This window comes from Ranitomeya variabilis, chromosome 1, assembly GCF_051348905.1.
Source record: "Ranitomeya variabilis isolate aRanVar5 chromosome 1, aRanVar5.hap1, whole genome shotgun sequence".
NCBI lineage: Eukaryota > Metazoa > Chordata > Amphibia > Anura > Dendrobatidae > Ranitomeya > Ranitomeya variabilis.
This window is the reverse complement of record NC_135232.1, coordinates 501,447,550-501,467,749: the sequence shown is the minus strand read 5'-3', so window position 1 is coordinate 501,467,749 and position 20,200 is coordinate 501,447,550. Positions and strand designations below refer to the sequence as shown.

The window sequence follows — 20,200 nt, the reverse complement described above, 5'->3', positions numbered from 1 at the left end:
ACTGCTACGTCCAACCCCAGTGACCTTCGGCGTGTGCTGTGATAAGGTTCTCTCCCTACTAGGGTGCCTGAGTTGGTGGCGTTTTGAGTCTGTATAAAATGGACCGACTACTAAAATACATATTAAATTGGTTCAGTAGTTCAGTGCAGGATGTGCTGTAAATGTTTCCATAGTAATTTGGGAAAGTTATGAAATGTCCTATAAATGTCTGTTCTATTTCTGATCTAAGTATCTGCACTTTTTGTACATGCTCAGTAGTGAGACAGTGCTGTGGGGTCAGAAGTTGGGCAAACTGATGAGTTTGAGGTTTGGCTTACTGGCTCCTCAACCCTGCTCCCCACTTAGTGACTTGCCTGCACAGAAGAGAGAAGCCGCCAATGCCCCTAGAAGGGCAGATATGTCAAGTGTAATTGCGCTATTTCAGGATGCCGGACTACGGGGCCACCACTACACGTCACCACTGAACACCCCACAGCCTGGAAGAACTCACTACCATAAATTAATAAAAGATGATTTCTCCACAAGACCACAAATATGAGCATGCAGGTATGACTACTTTACCAATTCTATAACCTGTATGCTCATATTAATAGGTTCCATAAGTCCAAGGGGGTGAGATTCCCTTTAAACCAGAAAACTGAACACATTTTTTTTCTGTTGCCGTCAACAAATTAAGGTACCTTTTGTGTGGTGTTTACATGTGGTAGATTTATTGCAGAAATTAACAGCTACTGTATATAATTTTATTAATGCGTACCTGCACTTTCACAATAGTGACTATAAGGCAGGATTCTGCAGTATAATTATTTTACTGCATCACTATTAGTGGTTTTTGATGACAATACACAGCACAGATCGGCCAAAGTCTGTGCCGAGGGCTACACCTAACTAAGCAGAGTCCTTCTCCTGCTGGGCCAATGTCTTCAGTGCGGGGGCGCGCGTCATACGATTTTACAGCACTCCTGTGCTGAAGACCGTAGCTAATCATGACACGTGGGACACTGCCTGGTTTAGAGTAGCCTGCAGGACAGACTTCGGGTGGTCTGTACTGCAAGTTACTAGCTAAAACTTTTTTTAATAAATCAGAAAAAAGGAACAGCACAATAAACTCTGGCAGATGCCAGGCCTCCAAGGCAAAGGTCCAATACTTGCCCAATTTAGACAGAAGAAAAATGAAGGCAGCACTCCAAAATTTTTCAAGGTGAGAAAACTTTATTCAGCCCCACATGTCCTGGCAACGTTTCGTCTCCTCCTGAGCCTTTGTCAAGCTTTTAGCTCTGTGGACTTCCACCAGGAGGTGAGCAGGACTAGTGACCGCATGTGAAGAGAGTGGTTGTGCTTGCTATGATGTTGGTTTAATGGTGGTATGGTATAATTCTTCTTTAACCATATGACTTGATGCCTTGCAGGAGGGACTTTAGCCTTTGTGAACCCTGGCCTCACTGTGCATAAGTCGGCATCTGTGGACCGTCAACGGGAATACCTTCTAGATATGATTCCTTCCCGCTCAATCACCCAGTCTTCTACGTGGAAATAATGAATGCATCCTGCAGCAATGACAGAAATAAAGACAAATAGTGAACGCAAACATGGAGAACATGAGAAAAGTAAAGAAAGGACTTTTTCAGAAAGGAGTTCTTTCCTTTAATAAGGAGAGCAAAGGATCCTCTCTCATCACTTTTCCTTCTTTGACATTTTCTACTACACATGGAATATTGGTAGTGACCCACAGATGAGGTCTTTCGTGCTTTCTTCTAGGAAGATGAGTTGCACAGGAAAAAGGAAGCCAATTTGTTTTTCCCAATGGAAATTTCCATCTAAACTGGCATGACATCTTGTACTACAGTTTGCCATGCTCCTGGTTCATACTCATACTCATTTGGTTCATACTTTCTGCATTCAAGTATATTTTCCCTAAATAAACTATAATACCCTCTACTAAGGCATCAGATTTTTCCAAAGTGTGTTTTGAAGATGTAACTGGATTTTTTTTTTTTTTTGTAATAGTTATTGGTTATCTCATGGGCAACATTTATCAGGTCCACTTCTGATTCTGGAGCAGAGCAGATCCAATCAGAACAAATGCATTTTGTAATGCAACAAATAGTTATATTTAAATAAATCTATGAAAAATATTACGTTTTATGCCCATAGAATTTCTTACTGTGGGTGATCCAGCCACTTAGAAATAATCTGAAGGATATTTCCAGGATACTAAGACTGCCTGCCTCTTGTTAACAGTTTGTATGGTTTTGACTGGACTCAAGGTTGGAAGCTCAAAAAAAATAAAAAAAATCTAAGGTTGTTTGAACCTTATCTTAAGTTAAGTGCTGCATCGGTAAAGACTTTTTGTTTTGTTTTTTTGAGGCTGTATCTGTGGCTTTCCTCTCTACTGGCTTCGTAAAAAAAAATATTACAACAATAAAAAGGAAAGCCATGTTAGGATAGTCTACTTACCGTTTGTCCACCGTGTCCTCATAATCTATCAAGTTTCCCCTTTATATACCATGCTTCTATTTCAGGAAAGTGGAAGCTAAGGATTGGCAGAGGAAAAAAACTACACCTGATGGTTACATCCTCACTGTTACTCCCTAAAATCTTCTTTTAATTATTTTTCTCTTGTGTGAATATCAATGTTTAGATACATTTTTGATATATGCAGTTGCTTAGGGGTTAGGTTATATATATATATTTTTTATTTTATTTTATTTTTTTGTGGGGGAAGGGAGACTTTGTTTGTATAAAAGGAAAAAAATAGAATTTAAACTTGACTGTGTGTATGATAAACTAGCCGTATGAGAGAATATTATATATAATTTTTTTCCATTCCAAAATGTACGGCTGTTCTGTTTTCAGGGGAAGGTTTAGTAGTATCTTAATTTTTATTTCCATTTTTCCCGTTTTGCTGGAGAGCAGACATTGTTAATGGTTTTAACAAAACTACTGTTTTTTTTCATAAGCACTCATCTATTTAATATTCAGTATCCCGTTAAAATGTAAATTGTTTGGGTGCTTTATTGGGTAACCTTGCCCCTGGCTATTGGAAATGCACCTCCAGTAGCATTTGTGGGATGTTTTTTTTTTTTTTTTTCTAAATATATATTAAATAAAAGATCCCATGATTGTATTCATTACAAGTATATATTTATTCAATTACCTGTATATTTTTCCCTCTGAAATATTTTTTTACACAGGAGCGCTTCCTTAGAATTAAATTTTTTGTTTCTCAAAACTCTTGAAATGAGGGCAAAATGGTTTAGGAAATTATTTAAATGCCTGTACCTGCTCTGCTCCCATGTGATGTCTCTAATGTAGAACATTCTTTCCAACCTGTGGTTTTTTTGTTTTTTTTTCCTTGTCCTTTTCTACACTTTATTTCAGGTGGTACATGTTTTCTTTTTTCTTTTTTGTCTATCCCCCTACTCCCGACTATGGGGAAAAGAATAGTGTGTGAGAGCCTGCCAGAATGTGTGGAATCAGGGGGTTGCCCCCATCACTGGTAGAACTAGCCGTTTCTATTTAATCACACTGGCCAGAATCGCATTTCTGAATATTAATAAATAACTAAGCCAACTTCATTTTCATTGTGTTTTGTTAGTAAAGGGTGAAGCCGATTGATGTATGAATATGGCTGGTGGTGTTGCACATTTTAATGACCCTGCAAATAGGATCTGTAACCTTTCCTGTCTTCTGTTACATAGAGAATCGAAGACCTCAACAATATTGAAGCATATTGTAATGTACATGTTTGCTGTGGATTGGCCTGCAGAAAATCTGCAGTTTAAAGGGGTTGTCCGGTCCAAATTGATAAGTCCGCAGTCACTGTGTGACTGCAGACTTGTGAATCCCCCAGTGCAGAGTTGTATATAATCCTGGCCAGAACCCGACTAGTAGGAGCTGCCTTGCTCCATACACTTGTATTGATCAAGGCTGAGCCCTGACTAGTACTGTGGGTGTGATCAACTGGAGAGCGCAGCCTTGCTCCATACAAGTATGGAGCGTTTTAACGCCCACTGGGCGGACTTTCTGGTAGTATGTATAACGCATACATACGTTCCCAGCTTAGAATCTGGCGAATTCCCACAATGCGTGCACCGGGGGCCATTCATAAGTCTGCAGTCACACAGTGATTGCAGACACATTGATTCGGACCAGACAACCCCTTTAAAGGGAACCTGTCACCCCGTTTTTTCAGTATGAGATAAAAATACCGTTAAATAGTGCCTGAGCTGTGTGTTACAATAGTGTATTTTTTGTACCCTGATTCCCCACCTATGCTGCCGAAATACCTTACCAAAGTCGCCGTTTTCGCCTGTCAATCCAGGTGGTCAGGTCAGATGAGCATGGTGACATCGCTGTTTCTTCCCCCAGTTCTTCCCCGAGTTCACATCTCGGCTTCAGGAAAATGTCCGCCGCGATCCCCATCTGCGCATGCGCGGCATCCGCGGCCGTTTTCCTGAAGCCCCGGGCAGCAGAGTGCTCCATCTGCGCACGCACGGCCTCAGGAAGATGGCCGCCCCCACCGATAACCAGGGGAATAGCGCAGATCGCGCTTTTTTTCTTCACCTGCGCTGTGGATTCGGCAGTTGGGCATGCGCGAACCACTACGCCACCAACGGAAAAATAAGCAAGATCTGGGGGAAGAAACAGCGATGTCACCACGCCCATTTGACCTGACCGCCTGGATTGACAGGCGAAAACGGCGACTTTAGTAAGGTATTTCGGCAGCATAGGTGGGGAATCAGGGTACACAAAATACACTATTGTAACGCACAGCTCAGGCCCTATTTAACAGTATTTTTATCTCATACTGAAAAAACGGGGTGACAGGTTCCCTTTAATTCCGTGCTAGCTAAGTAGGTAAGATTACCACAAATTTCATCTATACATATATGTAGAAATTAATATGCAATGAGGTTCTTAAAATCTATGGTACGTACATTGTTTCTAAAGAACTCGCTGCTATTCTGACCATTTGAAAATGTGCAGCAAAGTTTGCATTTTTCTTACCGTATTTTCCGGCGTATAAGACGACTTTTTAACCCCTAAAAATTGTCCCAAAAGTCAGGGGTCGTCTTATACGCCGGGTACGGCATGTGCAGGGAGCGATCCTGGATGTTCCCAGGGTCTGAAGGAGAGGAAACTCTCCTTCAGGCCCTGGGATCCATATTCATGTAAAAAATAAAAGTAAAAAATATGGATATACTCACCCCTCCGAGAAGCCTGGCTGTCACCGCTGCAAGCGTCTGCCTCCTTTCCTAAGAATTGCAGAGCGTGAAAGACCTTCGATGACGTCACGGTCGGGTGACCGGTCACATGAGCGGTCACGGACCAATCACAAGACCGTGACGTCATCGAAGGTCCTTCACGCACTGCAATTCTTAGGAACGAAGGCAGACTCTTGCAGCGGTGACAGCCAGGCTTCTCGGAGGGGTGAGTATATCCATATATTTTTTTTTTTAATTCTTTATTTTTTACATGAATATGGATCCCAGGGCCTGAAGGAGAGTCTCCTCTCCTTCAGACCCTGGGAACCACACGCCGTATAAGATGACTGGGCGTATAAGATGACCCCCGTCTTATACAGCAGGCATATCCCAAATTCCATATCTTATATGGAAAAGTTGGGGGTCGTCTTGTACGCCCAGTCGTCTTATACACCAGAAAATACGGTAAATGTGGATTTTATTGTACTATGCTTAACCCCTTAAGCCCCAAGGGTGGTTTGCACGTTAATGACCAGGCCAATTTTTACAATTCTGACCACTGTCCCTTTGAGGTTATAACTCTGGAACGCTTCAACGGATCTTGGCGATTCTGACATTGTTTTCTCGTGACATATTGTACTTCATGATAGTGGTAAAATTTCTTCGATATAACGTGCGTTTATTTGTGCAAAAAATGGAGATTTGGCGAAAATTTTGAAAATTTCGCAATTTTCCAACTTTGAATTTTTATGCCGTTATATCACAGAGATATGTCACACAAAATACTTAAGTAACATTTCCCACATGTCTACTTTACATCAGCACAATTTTGGAACCAAATTTTTTTGTTTGTTAGGGAGTTAAGGGTTAAAAGTTGACCAGCAATTTCTCATTTTTACAGCACCAATATTTTTTAGGCACCACATCACATTTGAACTCATTTTGGGGGTCTATATGATAGAAAATAACCAAGTGTGACACCATTCTAAAAACTGCACCGCTAAAGGTGCTCAAAACCACATTCAAGAAGTTTATTAACCCTTCAGGTGTTCTACAGGAATTTTTGGAATGTTTTAAAAATAAATGGAAAAATATTTAGAATTGAGAGTCCTCAGTGGTTGATGCCTTTTAATGGCTAACTGAAAGGATGGTAACAAATTGCAAGCTTTCGAGACTACATACGTCTCTTCATCAGGCAAAGACTAAAACAAATTCTGAAGAATCACATATTTATGCACAACATAGTATAGAAAAAAAAAAAAAAAAAAAAGGAAAAAAACCATGGATAAGCTAGGTGACATGAAGCAGAATTACCATGGGTGATAAACAGTTACGTCCATAAATATTGGGCCAATTCTTAGATAAGGATTGTTTTATTGTCCTGTGATTAGGGTCTCGTTCTGTTGTGATGACCCCACATGGTCTGAGTGGCAAGTTCATTAGTTGATGTAAAAAGACATAAATCCGTGTGACACATTCATTCCTGCAGTTAGTGTCAAAGGTCGTCATCAGTTTATAATCCCAGACTCTTCTGTCTCTCTGAGTTTTGAAGTTACCTTTAACCCCTTCATGACCCAGCCTATTTTGGCCTTAATGACCTTGCCGTTTTTTGAAATTCTGACCAGTGTCCCTTTATGAGGTAATAACTCGGGAACGCTTCAACGGATCCTAGCGATTCTGAGATTGTTTTTTCGTGACATATTGGGCTTCATGTTAGTGGTAAATTTAGGTCGATAATTTCTGAGTTTATTTGTGAAAAAAAATGGAAATTTGGCAAAAAATTTTAAAATTTCGCAATTTTCACATTTTGAATTTTTATTCTGTTAAACCAGAGATTTACGTGACACAAAATAGTTAATAAATAACATTTCCCACATGTCTACTTTACATCAGCATAATTTTGGAAACAAATTTTTTTTTTGATAGGAAGTTATAAGGGTTAAAATTTGACCAGTGATTTCTCATTTTTACAACAAAATTTACAAAACCATTTTTTTTAGGGACCACCTCACATTTGAAGTCATTTTGAGGGTTCTATATGGCTGAAAATACCCAAAAGTGACACCATTCTAAAAACAGCACCCCTCAAGGTGCTCAAAACCACATTCAAGAAGTTTATTAACCCTTCAGGTGTTTCACAGCAGCAGAAGCAACATGGAAGTAAAAAATGAACATTTAACTTTAGTCACAAAAATGATCTTTTAGCGAAAATGTTTTTATTTTCCCAAGGGTAAAAGGAGAAACTGGACCACGAACGTTGTTGTCCAATTTGTCCTGAGTACGCTGATACCTCATATGTGGGAGTAAACCACTGTTTGGGCGCACGGCAGGGCTCGGAAGGGAAGGAGCGCCATTTGACTTTTTCAATGAAAAATTGGCTCCAATCTTTAGCGGACACCATGTCGCGTTTGGAGAGCCCCCGTGTGCCTAAACATTGGAGCTCCCCCACAAGTGACCCCATTTTGGAAACTAGACCCCCCAAGGAACTTATCTAGAAGCATAGTGAGCACTTTAAACCCCCAGGTGCTTCACAAATTGATCCGTAAAAATGAAACAGTACTTTTTTTTCACAAAAAAATTATTTTAGCCTCAATTTTTTCATTTTCACATGGGCAACAGGATAAAATGGATCCTAAAATTTGTTGGACAATTTCTCCTGAGTACACCGATACCTCACATGTGGGGGTAAACCACTGTTTGGGCACATGGTAAGGCTCGGAAGGGAAGGAGCGCCATTTGACTTTTTGAATGAAAAATTATCTCCATCGCTAGGAGACACCATGACACGTTTGGAGAGCTCCTGTGTGCCTAAACATTGGAGCTCCCCCACAAGTGACCCCATTTTGGAAACTAGACCCCCCAAGGAACTTATCTAGAAGCATAGTGAGCACTTTAAACCCTCAGGTGCTTCACAAATTGATCCGTAAAAATGAAAAAGTACTTTTTTTTTCACACAATTTCTTTTAGCCTCAATTTTTTCATTTTCACATGGGCAACAGGATAAAATGGATCCTAAAATTTGTTGGGCAATTTCTCCTGAGTACGCCGATACCTCATATGTGGGGGTAAACCACTGTTTGGGTGCACGGCAAGGCTCGGAAGGGGAGGCGTGCCATTTGACTTTTTGAATGGAAAATTAGCTCTAATCGTTAGCGGACACCATGTCGCGTTTGGAGAGCCCCTGTGTGCCTAAACATTGGAGCTCCCGCACAAGTGACCCCATTTTGGAAACTAGACCTCCCAAGGAACTAATCTAGATGTGTGGTGAGCACTTTGAACCCCCAATTGCTTTATAGAAGTTTATAACGCAGAGCCATGAAAATAAAAAATAATTTTCCTTTTCTCAAAAATGATTTTTTAGCCCACAATTTTTTATGTTCCCAAGGGTAACAGGAGAAATTGGACCCCAAAAGTTGTTGTCCAGTTTCTCCTGAGTACGCTGATACCCCATATGTGGGGGTAAACCACTGTTTTAGCACACGTCGGGGTTCGGAAGGGAAGTAGTGACGTTTTGAAATGCAGACTTTGATGGAATGCTCTGCGGGCGTCAGGTTGCATTTGCAGAGCCCCTGATGTGCCTAAACAGTAGGAACTCCCCACAAGTGACTCCATTTTGGAAACTAGACCTCCCAAGGAACTAATCTAGATGTGTGGTGAGCACTTTGAACCCCCAAGTGCTTCACAGAAGTTTATAACGCAGAGCCGTGGAAATAAAAAATAATTGTTCTTTCTTCAAAAATGATGTTTTAGCAAGTAATTTTTTTTTTTTTGCAAGGGTAACAGGAGAAATTGGACCCCAACAGTTTTTGCCCAGTTTGTCCTGAGTATGCTGGTACCCCAAATGTGGGGGTAAACCACTGTTTGGGCGCACGTCGGGGCTTGGAAGGGAGGGAGCACCATTTGACTTTTTGAACGCAAGATTGGCTGGAATCAATGGTGGCGCCATGTCGCGTTTGGAGACCCCTGATGTGCCTAAACAGTGGAAACCCCTCAATTCTAACTTGAACACTAACCCCAACACACCCCTAATCCTAATCCCAACTGTAGCCATAACCCTAATCACAACCCTAACCCCAACACACCCCTAACCACAACCCTAACCCCAACACACCCGTAACCCTAATTCCAGCCCTAATCCCAACCCTAACCCTAATCCCAACCCTAACCACAACTGTAACCCCAACACACCCCTAACCCTATCCGTAACCCTAACCACAAGCCTAATCTTAACCCTATTTCCAACCCTAGCCCTAATTGCAACCCTAACTCTAAGGCTATGTGCCCACGTTGCAGATTCGTGTGAGATTTTTCCGCACGATTTTTGAAAAATCTGCAGGTAAAAGGCACGGGGGGGTGACATAGGAGCACGGGGGGGAGCGGACAGGAGGACGGGGGAGCGGAGCACAGGACGGAGGGGACTACGGGACAGATCGGTGGCTTGGGGGGGCGATCGGTGGGGTGGGGGGGCTCACATCAGTGTTTCCAGCCATGGCCGATGATATTGCAGCATCGTCCATGGCTGGATTGTAATATTTCACCAGTTTTTTTAGGTGAAATATTACAAATCGCTCTGATTGGCAGTTCCACTTTCAACAGCCAATCAGAGCGATCGTAGCCACGGGGGGGTGAAGCCACCCCCCCCTTGGCTGAAGCACCACTCCCCCTGTCCCTGCAGATCGGGTGAAATTGGAGTTAACCCTTTCACCCGATCTGCAGGGATGCGATCATTCCATGACGCCACATAGGCGTCATGGGTCGGATTGGCACGGGTTTTCATGACGCCTACGTGGCGTCAAAGGTCGGGAAGTGGTTAAGTACAAGTAATTTCATGTCCATAATGTTATGATTTGGGAGACAGAAATGTATTGCCACAGGTAGATCCATTCTTTTTTCTCTTATTGTATGGCGATGAGAGTTCATCCTTGTTCTCAGTTTCTGCCCTGTCTCCCCCACATACAGACCCCCCGTTGGACATTTAGTACAAATAATTAGGTACACCACATTAGAAGTGACACAGCCGAAAGTACCTGGGATCTTGTAGTCCTGATGTGAGTTGGGGATCTTTATCTTGTCCGTGGTCATTATAAATGGACAGATTTTACATTTTTTCTTGTTGCAAGGAAAGGTTCCTGCAGCTGTGGGAGAAGACAGGGAGCTCTTGACAATGATGCTTCTTAGATTTGGGGGCTGCCTAAAACACAGTAGTGGGGGGTCTGGAAAAATGGATTGTAAGCGGGCATCTTTTTGCAGTAAAGGTTGTAATTTCCGTGCAGCTCCCCTTAGCGCCTCCAGATTTGGATTGTAGGTGACCTTTTTTTTTTTTCTCTATACTATGTTGTGCATAAATATGTGATTCTTCAGAATTTGTTTTAGTCTTTGCCTGATGAAGAGACGTATGTAGTCTCGAAAGCTTGCAATTTGTTACCATCTTTTCAGTTAGCCATTACAAGGTATCAACCACTGAGGACTCTCAATTCTAAATATTTTTCTATCTACTGGCTAACACGGTACCAAGATATATTTCTTTCCTGTATTAAAAATAAATGAACATTTAACTTTTTTTCAAAATTTTTTTACTTCAGCTCCAATTTGTTTTATTTTACCAAGGGTAACAGGAGAAAATGGACTCCAAAAGTTGTTGTACAATTTGTTCTGAGTACGCTGATACCCCATATGTGGGGGTAAACCACTGTTTGGGTGCATGGCAGAGCTTGGAAGGGAAGGAGCGCCGTTTGACTTTTCAATGCAAAATTGACTGGAATTGAGAAGGGACGCCATGTTGCGTTTGGAGAGCCCCTGATGTGCCTAAATATTGAAACCCCCACAAGTGACACCATTTTGGAAAGTAGACCCCCTAAGGAACTTATCTAGATGTGTGGTGAGCACTTTAACCCACCAAGTGCTTCACAGAAGTTTATAATGCAGAGCTGTAAAATAAAAAATCATATTTTTTCACAAATATGACCTTTTCGCACCCAATTTTTTATTTTCCAAAGGGTAAGAGGAAATTGGACCCCAAAAGTTGTTGTGCCATTTGTCCTGGGTACGCCGATACCCCATATGTGAGGGTAAACCACTGTTTGGGCGCATGGCAGAGCTTGGAAGGGAAGGAGCGCCATTTGACTTTTCAACGCAAAATTGACTGGAATTAAGATGGGACGCCATGTCACGTTTGGAGAGCCCCCGATGTGCCTAAACATTGAAACACCCCACAAGTGACACCATTTTGGAAAGTTGACCCCCTAAGGAACTTATCTAGATGTGTTTTGACAGCTTTGAACCCCCAAGTGTTTCACTACAGTTTATAACGCAGAGCCGTGAAAATAAAAATTCCTTTTTTTTTTCTCAAAAATTATGTTTTAGCCCCAAGTTTTGTATTTTCCCAAGGGTAAGAGGAGAAATTCGACCCCAAAAGTTGTTACCCAATTTGTCCTGAGTACGCTGATACCCCATATGTGGGGGGAACCACCGTTTGGGCGCATGGCAGAGCTCTGAAGGGAAGGAGCGCCATTTGGAATGCAGACTTAGATGGATTGGTCTGCAGGCGTCACGTTACATTTGCAGAGCCCCTGATGCACCTAAACAGTAGAAACCCCCCCACAAGTGACACCATTTTAGAAACTAGACCCCCCAAGGAACTTATCTAGATGTGTTGTGAGAACTTGGAACCCCCAAGTGTTTCACTACAGTTTATAACGCAGAGTCGTGAAAATAAAAATTATTTTTTTTCCCACACACACAATTTTTTTTAGCCCCAAAAATTGTTATTTTCCCAAGGGTAACAATAGAAATTGGACCCTAATAGTTGTTGTCAAATTTGTCCTGAGTATGCTGATACCCCATATGTTGGGGTAAACCCCTGTTTTGGCGCACGGAAGAGCTCGGAAGGGAAGGAGCACTGTTTTACTTTTTCAACGCAGAATTGGCTGGAATTGAGATCGGACGCCATGTCGCGTTTGGAGAGCCCTGATGTGCCTAAACAGTGGAAACCCCCAATTGTAACGGAAACCCTATCCCAAACACACCCCTAACCCTAATCCCAACCATAACCCTAACCACATCCCTAACCCTGACACACCCCTAACCCTAATCCCAACCGTAAATGTATTCCAAACCCTAACTAACTTTAGCCCCAACCCTAACTAACTTTAGCCCCAGCCCTAACTAACTTTAGCCCCAGCCCTAACTTTAGCCCCAACCCTAACGGGAAAATGGAAATAAATACATTTTTTTGTTTCCCTTACTAAGGGGGGTTTGGTTTACTTTTATTGCGGGTTTTTTAGCAGATTTTTATGATTGGCAGCTGTCACACTAAAAGACACTTTTTATTGCAAAAAATATTTTTGCGTTACCACATTTTGAGACATATAATTTTTCCATATTTTGGTCCACAGTCATGTGAGGTCTTGTTTTTTGCGGGACGAGTTGACGTTTTTATTGGTACTATTTTTGGGCATGTGAAATTTTTTGATCGCTTTTTTTTCCGATTTTTGTGAAGGCAGAATGACCAAAAACCAGCTATTCATGAATTTCTTTTGGGGGGTAGCGTTTATACCGTTCCATGTTTGGTAAAATGGATAAAGCGGTTTTATTCTTCGGGTCAGTACTATTACAGCGATACCTCATTTACATAATTTTATGTTTTGGTGCTTTTATACGATAAAAACTTTTATAGAAAAATAATTATTTTTGCATCGCTTTATTCTGAGGACTATAACTTTTTTTTTTTTTTTTTGCTGATGTTTTATGGCGGCTCATTTTTTGCGGGACAAGATGTCGCTGTTTTTCGACTTTTTTTTTTTGTACGCTGAAGGGGTTAACTAGTGGGCCAGTTTTATAGGTCGGGTCGCTACGGACGCGGCGATACTAAATGTGTACTTTTAGTGTTTTTTTTTTTTTTTTTTTTAATTTAGATAAAGAAATGTATTTATGGGAACTTTTTTCTCTTTATTTAGGAATTTTATTTTATTTTTTATACACATTTAAAAAATTATTTTTTTACTTTGTCCCAGGGGGGACATCACTGTATAGTGACAGATCGCTTATCTGACACTTTGCAGAGCACTGTGTCAGATCAGCGATCTGGCGTGCCCTGCTCCTGGCTTACCAGCGCCTGCTCTGAGCTGGCACTTGGTAAGCCACCTCCCTGCAGAACCCGGATGTGTTTGATCATGTTTGATCACAGTGTGCCGGGGGTTAATGTGCCGGGAGCGGTCCGTGACCGCTTCTGGCACATAGTGCCGGATGTCAGCTGCGATAGTCAGCTGACACCCGGCTGCAATCGGCCGCTCTCCCCCCCGTGAGCACGGCCGATCGCATATGACGTACTATCCCGTCACTGTGAATTAAGTCCCAGGTCACCTTGACGGGATAGTACGTCATATGGGATTAAGGGGTTAAGGAAAAATCTGCGCCAAATCTAGATATGAACCTACTGTTCAGAACTTTGCCCTGTGTCTTTATGCATCCTGGAAATCTACACATAGGTAGATAACTGGCTGGTAGTATTTTATTTTTATTTCCCCCCCCCCCCTGCAGTCTGACGCTCTGTCATCACTGGTTGTATATTGTCAATACAGCACTTCTATACATTCTGACCAGGGGAGTGTAAATGGCGTGTTAATTTATTCACATAGGAAGACTAATGGCATAAGGCAATGTTCCACAGGAAGATGCTCCAAAATTCCTATTTAGTGCATTGCAAGCATTTATTCCATGGTGCTTTTACATGTGAAAATGGATATACATAAAGTACAATAATCTTGAACAAAATGAGTCACTGGCTGGTACAAAAGGAGAATGGACCTTGCCAGCGAGGGATTTACAGTCTACAAGGGATGGGTGAGGATACAGTAGGTGGGGGTAGAGCTGGTATTTCACCTGTATGGTGAAACAAGGTTTACTGCAGGTTTTAGGCTTGTCAGAAGAGGTAGGTCTTCAGGTTCCTTTTTGAATGTTTCCACAGTAGGCGAGAATCTGATATATTGGGGTAGAGCGTTCCAGAATAGGGCAGGATGCACGGGAAAAATCTTGTAGGCGATTGTGGGAAGATGAGATAAGAGGGGAGTAGAGAAGGAGATATTGTGAGATTCGGAGATGGTGTGCAGCTAAGTACATGGAGACTAGGTTACGGATGTGTGGAGAAGACATGTTGTGGGTGGCTTTGTATGTCATGGGTAGGGTGTTGAACTGAAGTCTTAGGCAATGGGGACCCAGTGAAGGGATTGACAGGGGAGAAGTCTGTTATAGTGGGGAGACAGGTAGATAGTCGGGCAGCAGCGTTAAAATTAGATTGGAGGGGTGCAAGAGTGTTAGAAGGGAGGCCACAAAGCAGGAGGTTGTAGTAGTCGAGGTGGGAAATGAAGGTATGCACTTGTTTTTTTTGTATTTTTGTAGATTCCTGGTTAAGGAAAGTGCAGATCCGGGAAATATTTTTGAGTTGGTCTGCATGAAGTGAAAAGGGCTTTGATTTGTGGTTTCAAGGAGAGATCGGAGTCTAGAGTTACCCCAAAGCAGCCAGCTTGCAGGCCTGGGGAGAGTGAGCAGCCATTGACTTTGATAGGTCTGTTGGGGGGTGGGGGGGAGATGATGAATTCTGTTTAATCCATAGCAAATATAGGAAAACTGACTGAACAGCAATCTAGTCTGAACTGGTGCATAACCAAAAAAGTCTTACATAGCAAATAGATCAATTGCTGCACTCAACTGTACTTAAGCAAGGAAATGTGCGATACATGAAATGTGAATAGTTTAATAGCTTGTGAAATCTATGAAAAAACACATGAGATGCTTAGCACAAGATTTGGCCAAAAAATGTGAGCCCATCCACCAAACGTCAAGGTAATCTCAGATCGGATGGGTTATCTGACCTGACTGCCTAGTGTGAACACTTACCTATGGCTAATAACATGGTAAAGCCTGCATTTATAGGAAGGTCAGAATCAACTGTGTTTGGATGTAATTAAAATCACAGCATGGTGAAGGGCGGGGCGTTCAAGTCAGAAAAAATAGTACATAGCAAATATAGGAAAACTGACTGAACAGCAATCTAGTCTGAACTGGTGCATAACCAAAAAAGTCTTACATAGCAAATAGATCAATGGCTGCACTCAACTGTACTAAAGCAAGGAAATGTTCTGTTTAATCCATGTTACGTCTTTAGATATTTAGCGGAGAAGGAAGATGAAATAGTGGACACATTGTGTGATTCTGTTTAGTAAGGAAGTGATATCTGACCCAGAGAGTTAGATCTGTCATCAGCACAGGTGATGCTGAAAGCCGTGGGACTCTGCGCTGTCCCAGGCAGAAGGTATAGATGGAGAAGAGCAGTGGTCCTAGAACTGAACTTTGGGGGGAAAAACCAACAGATGGTGGGCAAGATGAGATGTGTGTGAGTAGGAGATGCTGACTGTCCGGTCTGTTGGGTATGAAGAGGTCCAGGATAGGGCAAGGTCTGTGATGCCAAGAGATGAAAGAATCTGTAATGAGAATGAATGGTACTGTGTTGAAGGCAGAGGGAGGACAGGTCCAGGATGATGGGGTACAGAGTAGTGTCATTTGGATTTGGCAGTTAGTAGGTCATTGGTGAATTTAGTCAGGGCAGTTTCAGTGGAGTGATGCAGTCGGAAGCCAGATTGTAAGTGGTCAAAGAGGAAGCAGGATGAGAAGGTGGGAGGACAGTTTAAGATGGACGTGTTCCAGTAGTTTTGAAGCATAGGGGAGAAGTGATATAGGGAGGTATGCAGACAAATGATGGGTCAAGGGATGGCTTTTTGAGGATGGGGGTGACAGAGGCATGTTGGAAGCAAGAGAGGAAGACATCGGTTTTTAGTGATAGGTTGAAGAGATGGGCTGGGATGAAGACTGGTGAGGTTTGGGATGAGGTGGGACGAGTGCACATGTGGTGAGATGTGATCTGGAGAGTAGAGAGGAAAATTGATCCTCTGTAATGGTGGAGAAGTTGGTTTTGTAGGAGGAGGGCTGAGTAGTTACAAGGAGGGACTGTATGCCAAAGCTTTCTGAGGTTATCAATCTTTTGCTTGAAGAATGAGGCAAAGTCTTCAGCTGAGAGGACAAAGGGGGTGCTGGGGGACAGAGGAGATAATTGAAAGTGTTGAATAGCTGTTTAGTGTTGTCAGGATGAGGGATGAGAAGTACGTTTGTTTTGCTGCAGAGAGTGTGGAAGTGGTGAGGGATAGTGATGAGCGAATACATTTGTCACTATTTGTTACTCGCACAGTATGTTTGGCTCTTTATTTGCAGCCAATGAACATGCTGGGGGCGCCATATTTGGTGTGGAATAACTGTGATTGACTGGCCTTCCAGCTTCATACGGACTGTTTAAAGGCTGCTGGAAACAGTGTAGGGAGAGTGAAAGGGGAGCACAGGGAGTGATGGGAGGTTATAGTGAGCTTTTAAGAACTGAAGATTGTGAAGAGATTACTTGTTTGTTAGGTGGGGATTTAAGTACGGAGAGATTTAACCACCTACACCACTAAGCCTGTTTTCTCTTACCCCCATGACGGCACCACGGAGAGAGAGGGATCCGCCCTCAGGGACCGGAAACCCACAGGTTAAAAAGGCGGGACCTCTCCTCCACCTCAGTTCGGTTTCCTGTCCCTGACGAGGAACCCACAGCTTACCATGTCGTCGCAGGATTCCAGGGACCATCGGGCCGGGTACAGGCAGCGGGGGGCCCTGCCGCGGTCACGGGTGGATATCCTCCCTGAAGACACATTCCAGGGTCGGCGGGCCCTGTGGGTATGTGTGGAGAGGGGGCAGTGAAGAGGACCGAGTCTGCCTCCTCTTTTTCCTTTTACAAACAGCCGGTAATAGGTAGCGGCGGCTACCTGGAGTAATTCCGCCGGTCTGGGGTGCTCATAGGAGGAGGTGACGCCGGTTGCCGACAGGAGGCTCCAGTACAGGGTAGCAGCGGCGGCTGCGGCAACCCCTCCGTCCCTTCTGTGAGCCAGCAGCTAGTGGAGCGCGCGCGAGGTCCGGCGTTACTTACTGCGCAGGCGCGGGGGTCACTTCCGGGGCGGCGCAAGGTACCTCTGGGTAGACCGGATGTCGCCTTGCGCCGCACACTGGGGATAAAACCGGCGGGGAATTTGAATACCGCTGCTCAAACAGCACCACTAGGAGTGGAATAGAGCAGTCGGTGGAAGAAACTCCGCAATCATCAGTGAGGATAGACCCGCAAGAGCGCCGTTTTTCGCAGAGAGGGAAGCCTTCACAGCGCAGCAGTTCAGGATCCCAACGCAGCAGGGGCTCCAGTGGATCCAGGAGGAAAACTGTGGTTCAAATGGAGGAGGCGTCCCCAAGACCAGAACCGGTATCTTCCTCACGTTAGGAGGGTAAGTGACCTCTGTGAAAGTATATATTCTAAATAGGGGTTTATTGTGTTTTCTTAGGGAAAGAAATGCCAGATGAAAACTAAGCATAAAGTGTGCCCGCTCTGCTCGGCAGATTTACCAGATACATGGGCCAAAAAGCTCTGTGCTTTATGCATAGAGAACACCATAAGTGAGGAGACGCCAAGATTTACGTCTGAGCTTAAAGACTTAATTAAAACCCAAGTGGCGGATGCGCTGAAAAGCGTAAAAAGCCGAAAGAGGAAACTCAAAGAAAAAACCCCAGATTATAGTTCCAGCGAGGAAGATGGCATACACGATGATTCTGATAGCTCTACAGCCTCAGCGTCATCCTCCGCATCTTCAGAAGGCGGCCGCAACGGTTTCCCAATTGAAGAAACGGATGCGCTGGTAAAAATGGTTAGAGCAACCATGGGTCTGGCAGACACTCGTGCTAAAAAATCTGTGCAAGATCTTATGTTTAGTGGCCTGGAGCAAAGGAAACATAGTGTGTCCATTAAACGAAAAAATACAAGCCCTAATAAAGGAGTGGAAAAGGCCAGATGATAAAGTACTGTTAACCCCTAAGAGGAAATACCCATTCAATGACCCAGCCTGTGCCTCATGGGGAAAAGCGCCAAAATTAGATGTCGCTATTGCGAAAGCTTCAAAAAAATTCGCTTTGCCCTTTGAGGACATGGGAACCCTCAAGGATCCTATGGATAAGAGGGCTGATGTCTTCTTAAAAGGATCCTGGGAAGCCGCTAGCGGGGGATTGAAACCCGGGATAGCTGCTACATGCACGGCTAGAGCGCTAATGGTTTGGCTGGATCACCTGGAGACTCAATTAAAAAATAAAACACCAAGGGAGTCTATATTGGACTCCGTGTCAGCTATGAGAGGGGCGGCTGCATATCTAGCAGATGCCTCTATAGACTCTGTAAGGCTGACAGCAAGATCAGCTTCATTCTCAAATGCAGCCAGAAGAGCACTATGGCTGAAGTGCTGGCCGGGTGACTTGCAAACTAAAGCAAAGCTATGCTCCATACCGTGCGAAGGTGAATTTTTATTCGGACCCACCCTAGATGATGTCCTCGAGAAAGCTGTAGATAAGAAGAAAGCCTTTCCAGGGTTTCCAAATCAATCTTATAAGCGGCCCTTTTGAGGGAAGAAATTTATGCAAAGACGCCCCCCAAAAAACCAAAAGGAGGGGTGGGAAGACAAAAAATTCAAGAGGGGGCTTCATGTTTAACAAATCAGATAATAAAAAACAGCCGCAATGAAGGTGCGCCCCAGGTAGGAGGAAGACTGACCTACTTTCTCCAAACCTGGGAAAAAAATTCTGGAAGTGCTTGGACTCTAAGCATAATAGAGACGGGCCTGAAGCTGAAGTTTCACACAAGACCACACAATCAATTTGTGATAACTCCACAAAGGAAGTCGGAAGTAGAACAGCTGAGCATCCAGAAAGAAGTCCTCAGTCTTCTGGAAAAGAAAGTTCTGCAGGAAGTTCCACAACAGGAGGAAACGACGGGGTTCTACTCTCCACTTTTTCTTCGAACACAGCCGAATGGAACTTTCAGAGTAATAATAAATTTAAAGAAATTGAACAAATACCTGGTGATAGAAAAGTTCAAATTGGAAACAATAAAAACATGTGTCAGATCCCTTCACCCGTCTTGTTTCATGACTGTTATAGACCTAAAAGACGCATATTATCATGTGCCAATCCATCCGGATTTCCAAAAGTACCTCAGAGTGGCGGTATTGATACAAGGGAAACTAAAACATTATCAATACAGAGCACTTCCGTTTGGCCTAGCCATTGTCCCGAGGGTGTTTACAAAACTAATGGCAGAAGTAATGGCCCACATAAGGGAACAAGACGTATTGATTGTCCCTTATCTAGACGACCTCCTAGTGATGGGCAGATCCCCTCTACATTGCAGTCAGCAACTAGACAGAGTGATGTCAGCCCTATCAAACCTAGGATGGTTATTGAATCTGGAAAAGTCCAGGCTTATCCCAACACAAGTACAACAGTACTTAGGGATAATAATAGACTCAACAAAACAAGAATGTCGTCTTCCGGAAATGAAAGTATCCAACATGATACGTCTAGTGGACCATTTGAGTCACTCTCCGCTGGTCACTTTGAGGAAAGCAATGTCCATACTAGGGTCAATGACAGCTTGTATCCCAGCAGTTCAATGGGCTCAGGGCCACTCCAGAGATCTCCAGTGGGAGATATTAGAGGCGGAATCCCGCTCAAAAGGAAATTTAGAGAAGCAATTAAAAATATCCTCTCGAACAAAAGCTTCCCTGGCTTGGTGGACAGATCCGTCCAATCTCAGAAGGGGGGTTCCATGGGTATGGCCGGTTTCAGTAATCCTGACCACAGACGCAAGCCCTTGGGGGTGGGGAGCCCACCTAAACAGCCAAATTGCTCAAGGTCCTTGGTCAAGGGAAGAGAAGTCCCTCACTTCAAACATGAAAGAGCTTTTGGCGGTAGAGTACGCCCTCAATCACTTTTTAGCCTCCCTCCGTTCCCATCACGTGAGAGTACTGACAGACAACAGGGTGGTAGTGGCGTATTTAAATCATCAAGGGGGGACAAGGTCTCAATCCCTGATGAAAGCG

The 20,200-nt window shown here is 43.4% G+C and overlaps 1 protein-coding gene across 8 annotated transcripts in view; it reads left to right on the top strand.

Moving 5' to 3' along the window:
* Positions 1–3,127, top strand: part of GATAD2A (GATA zinc finger domain containing 2A) — a 114,952-nt gene extending 111,825 nt beyond the window's left edge. For all 8 annotated transcript variants that reach the window (XM_077252359.1, XM_077252351.1, XM_077252378.1 and 5 more), the window contains exon 11: positions 1,410–3,127. In XM_077252359.1, the coding sequence (XP_077108474.1) occupies positions 1,410–1,537 (128 nt within the window). In that variant the 3' untranslated portion in view covers positions 1,538–3,127. The remainder of the gene's footprint in view (positions 1–1,409) is intronic.
* Positions 3,128–20,200: the final 17,073 nt, after the last annotated feature.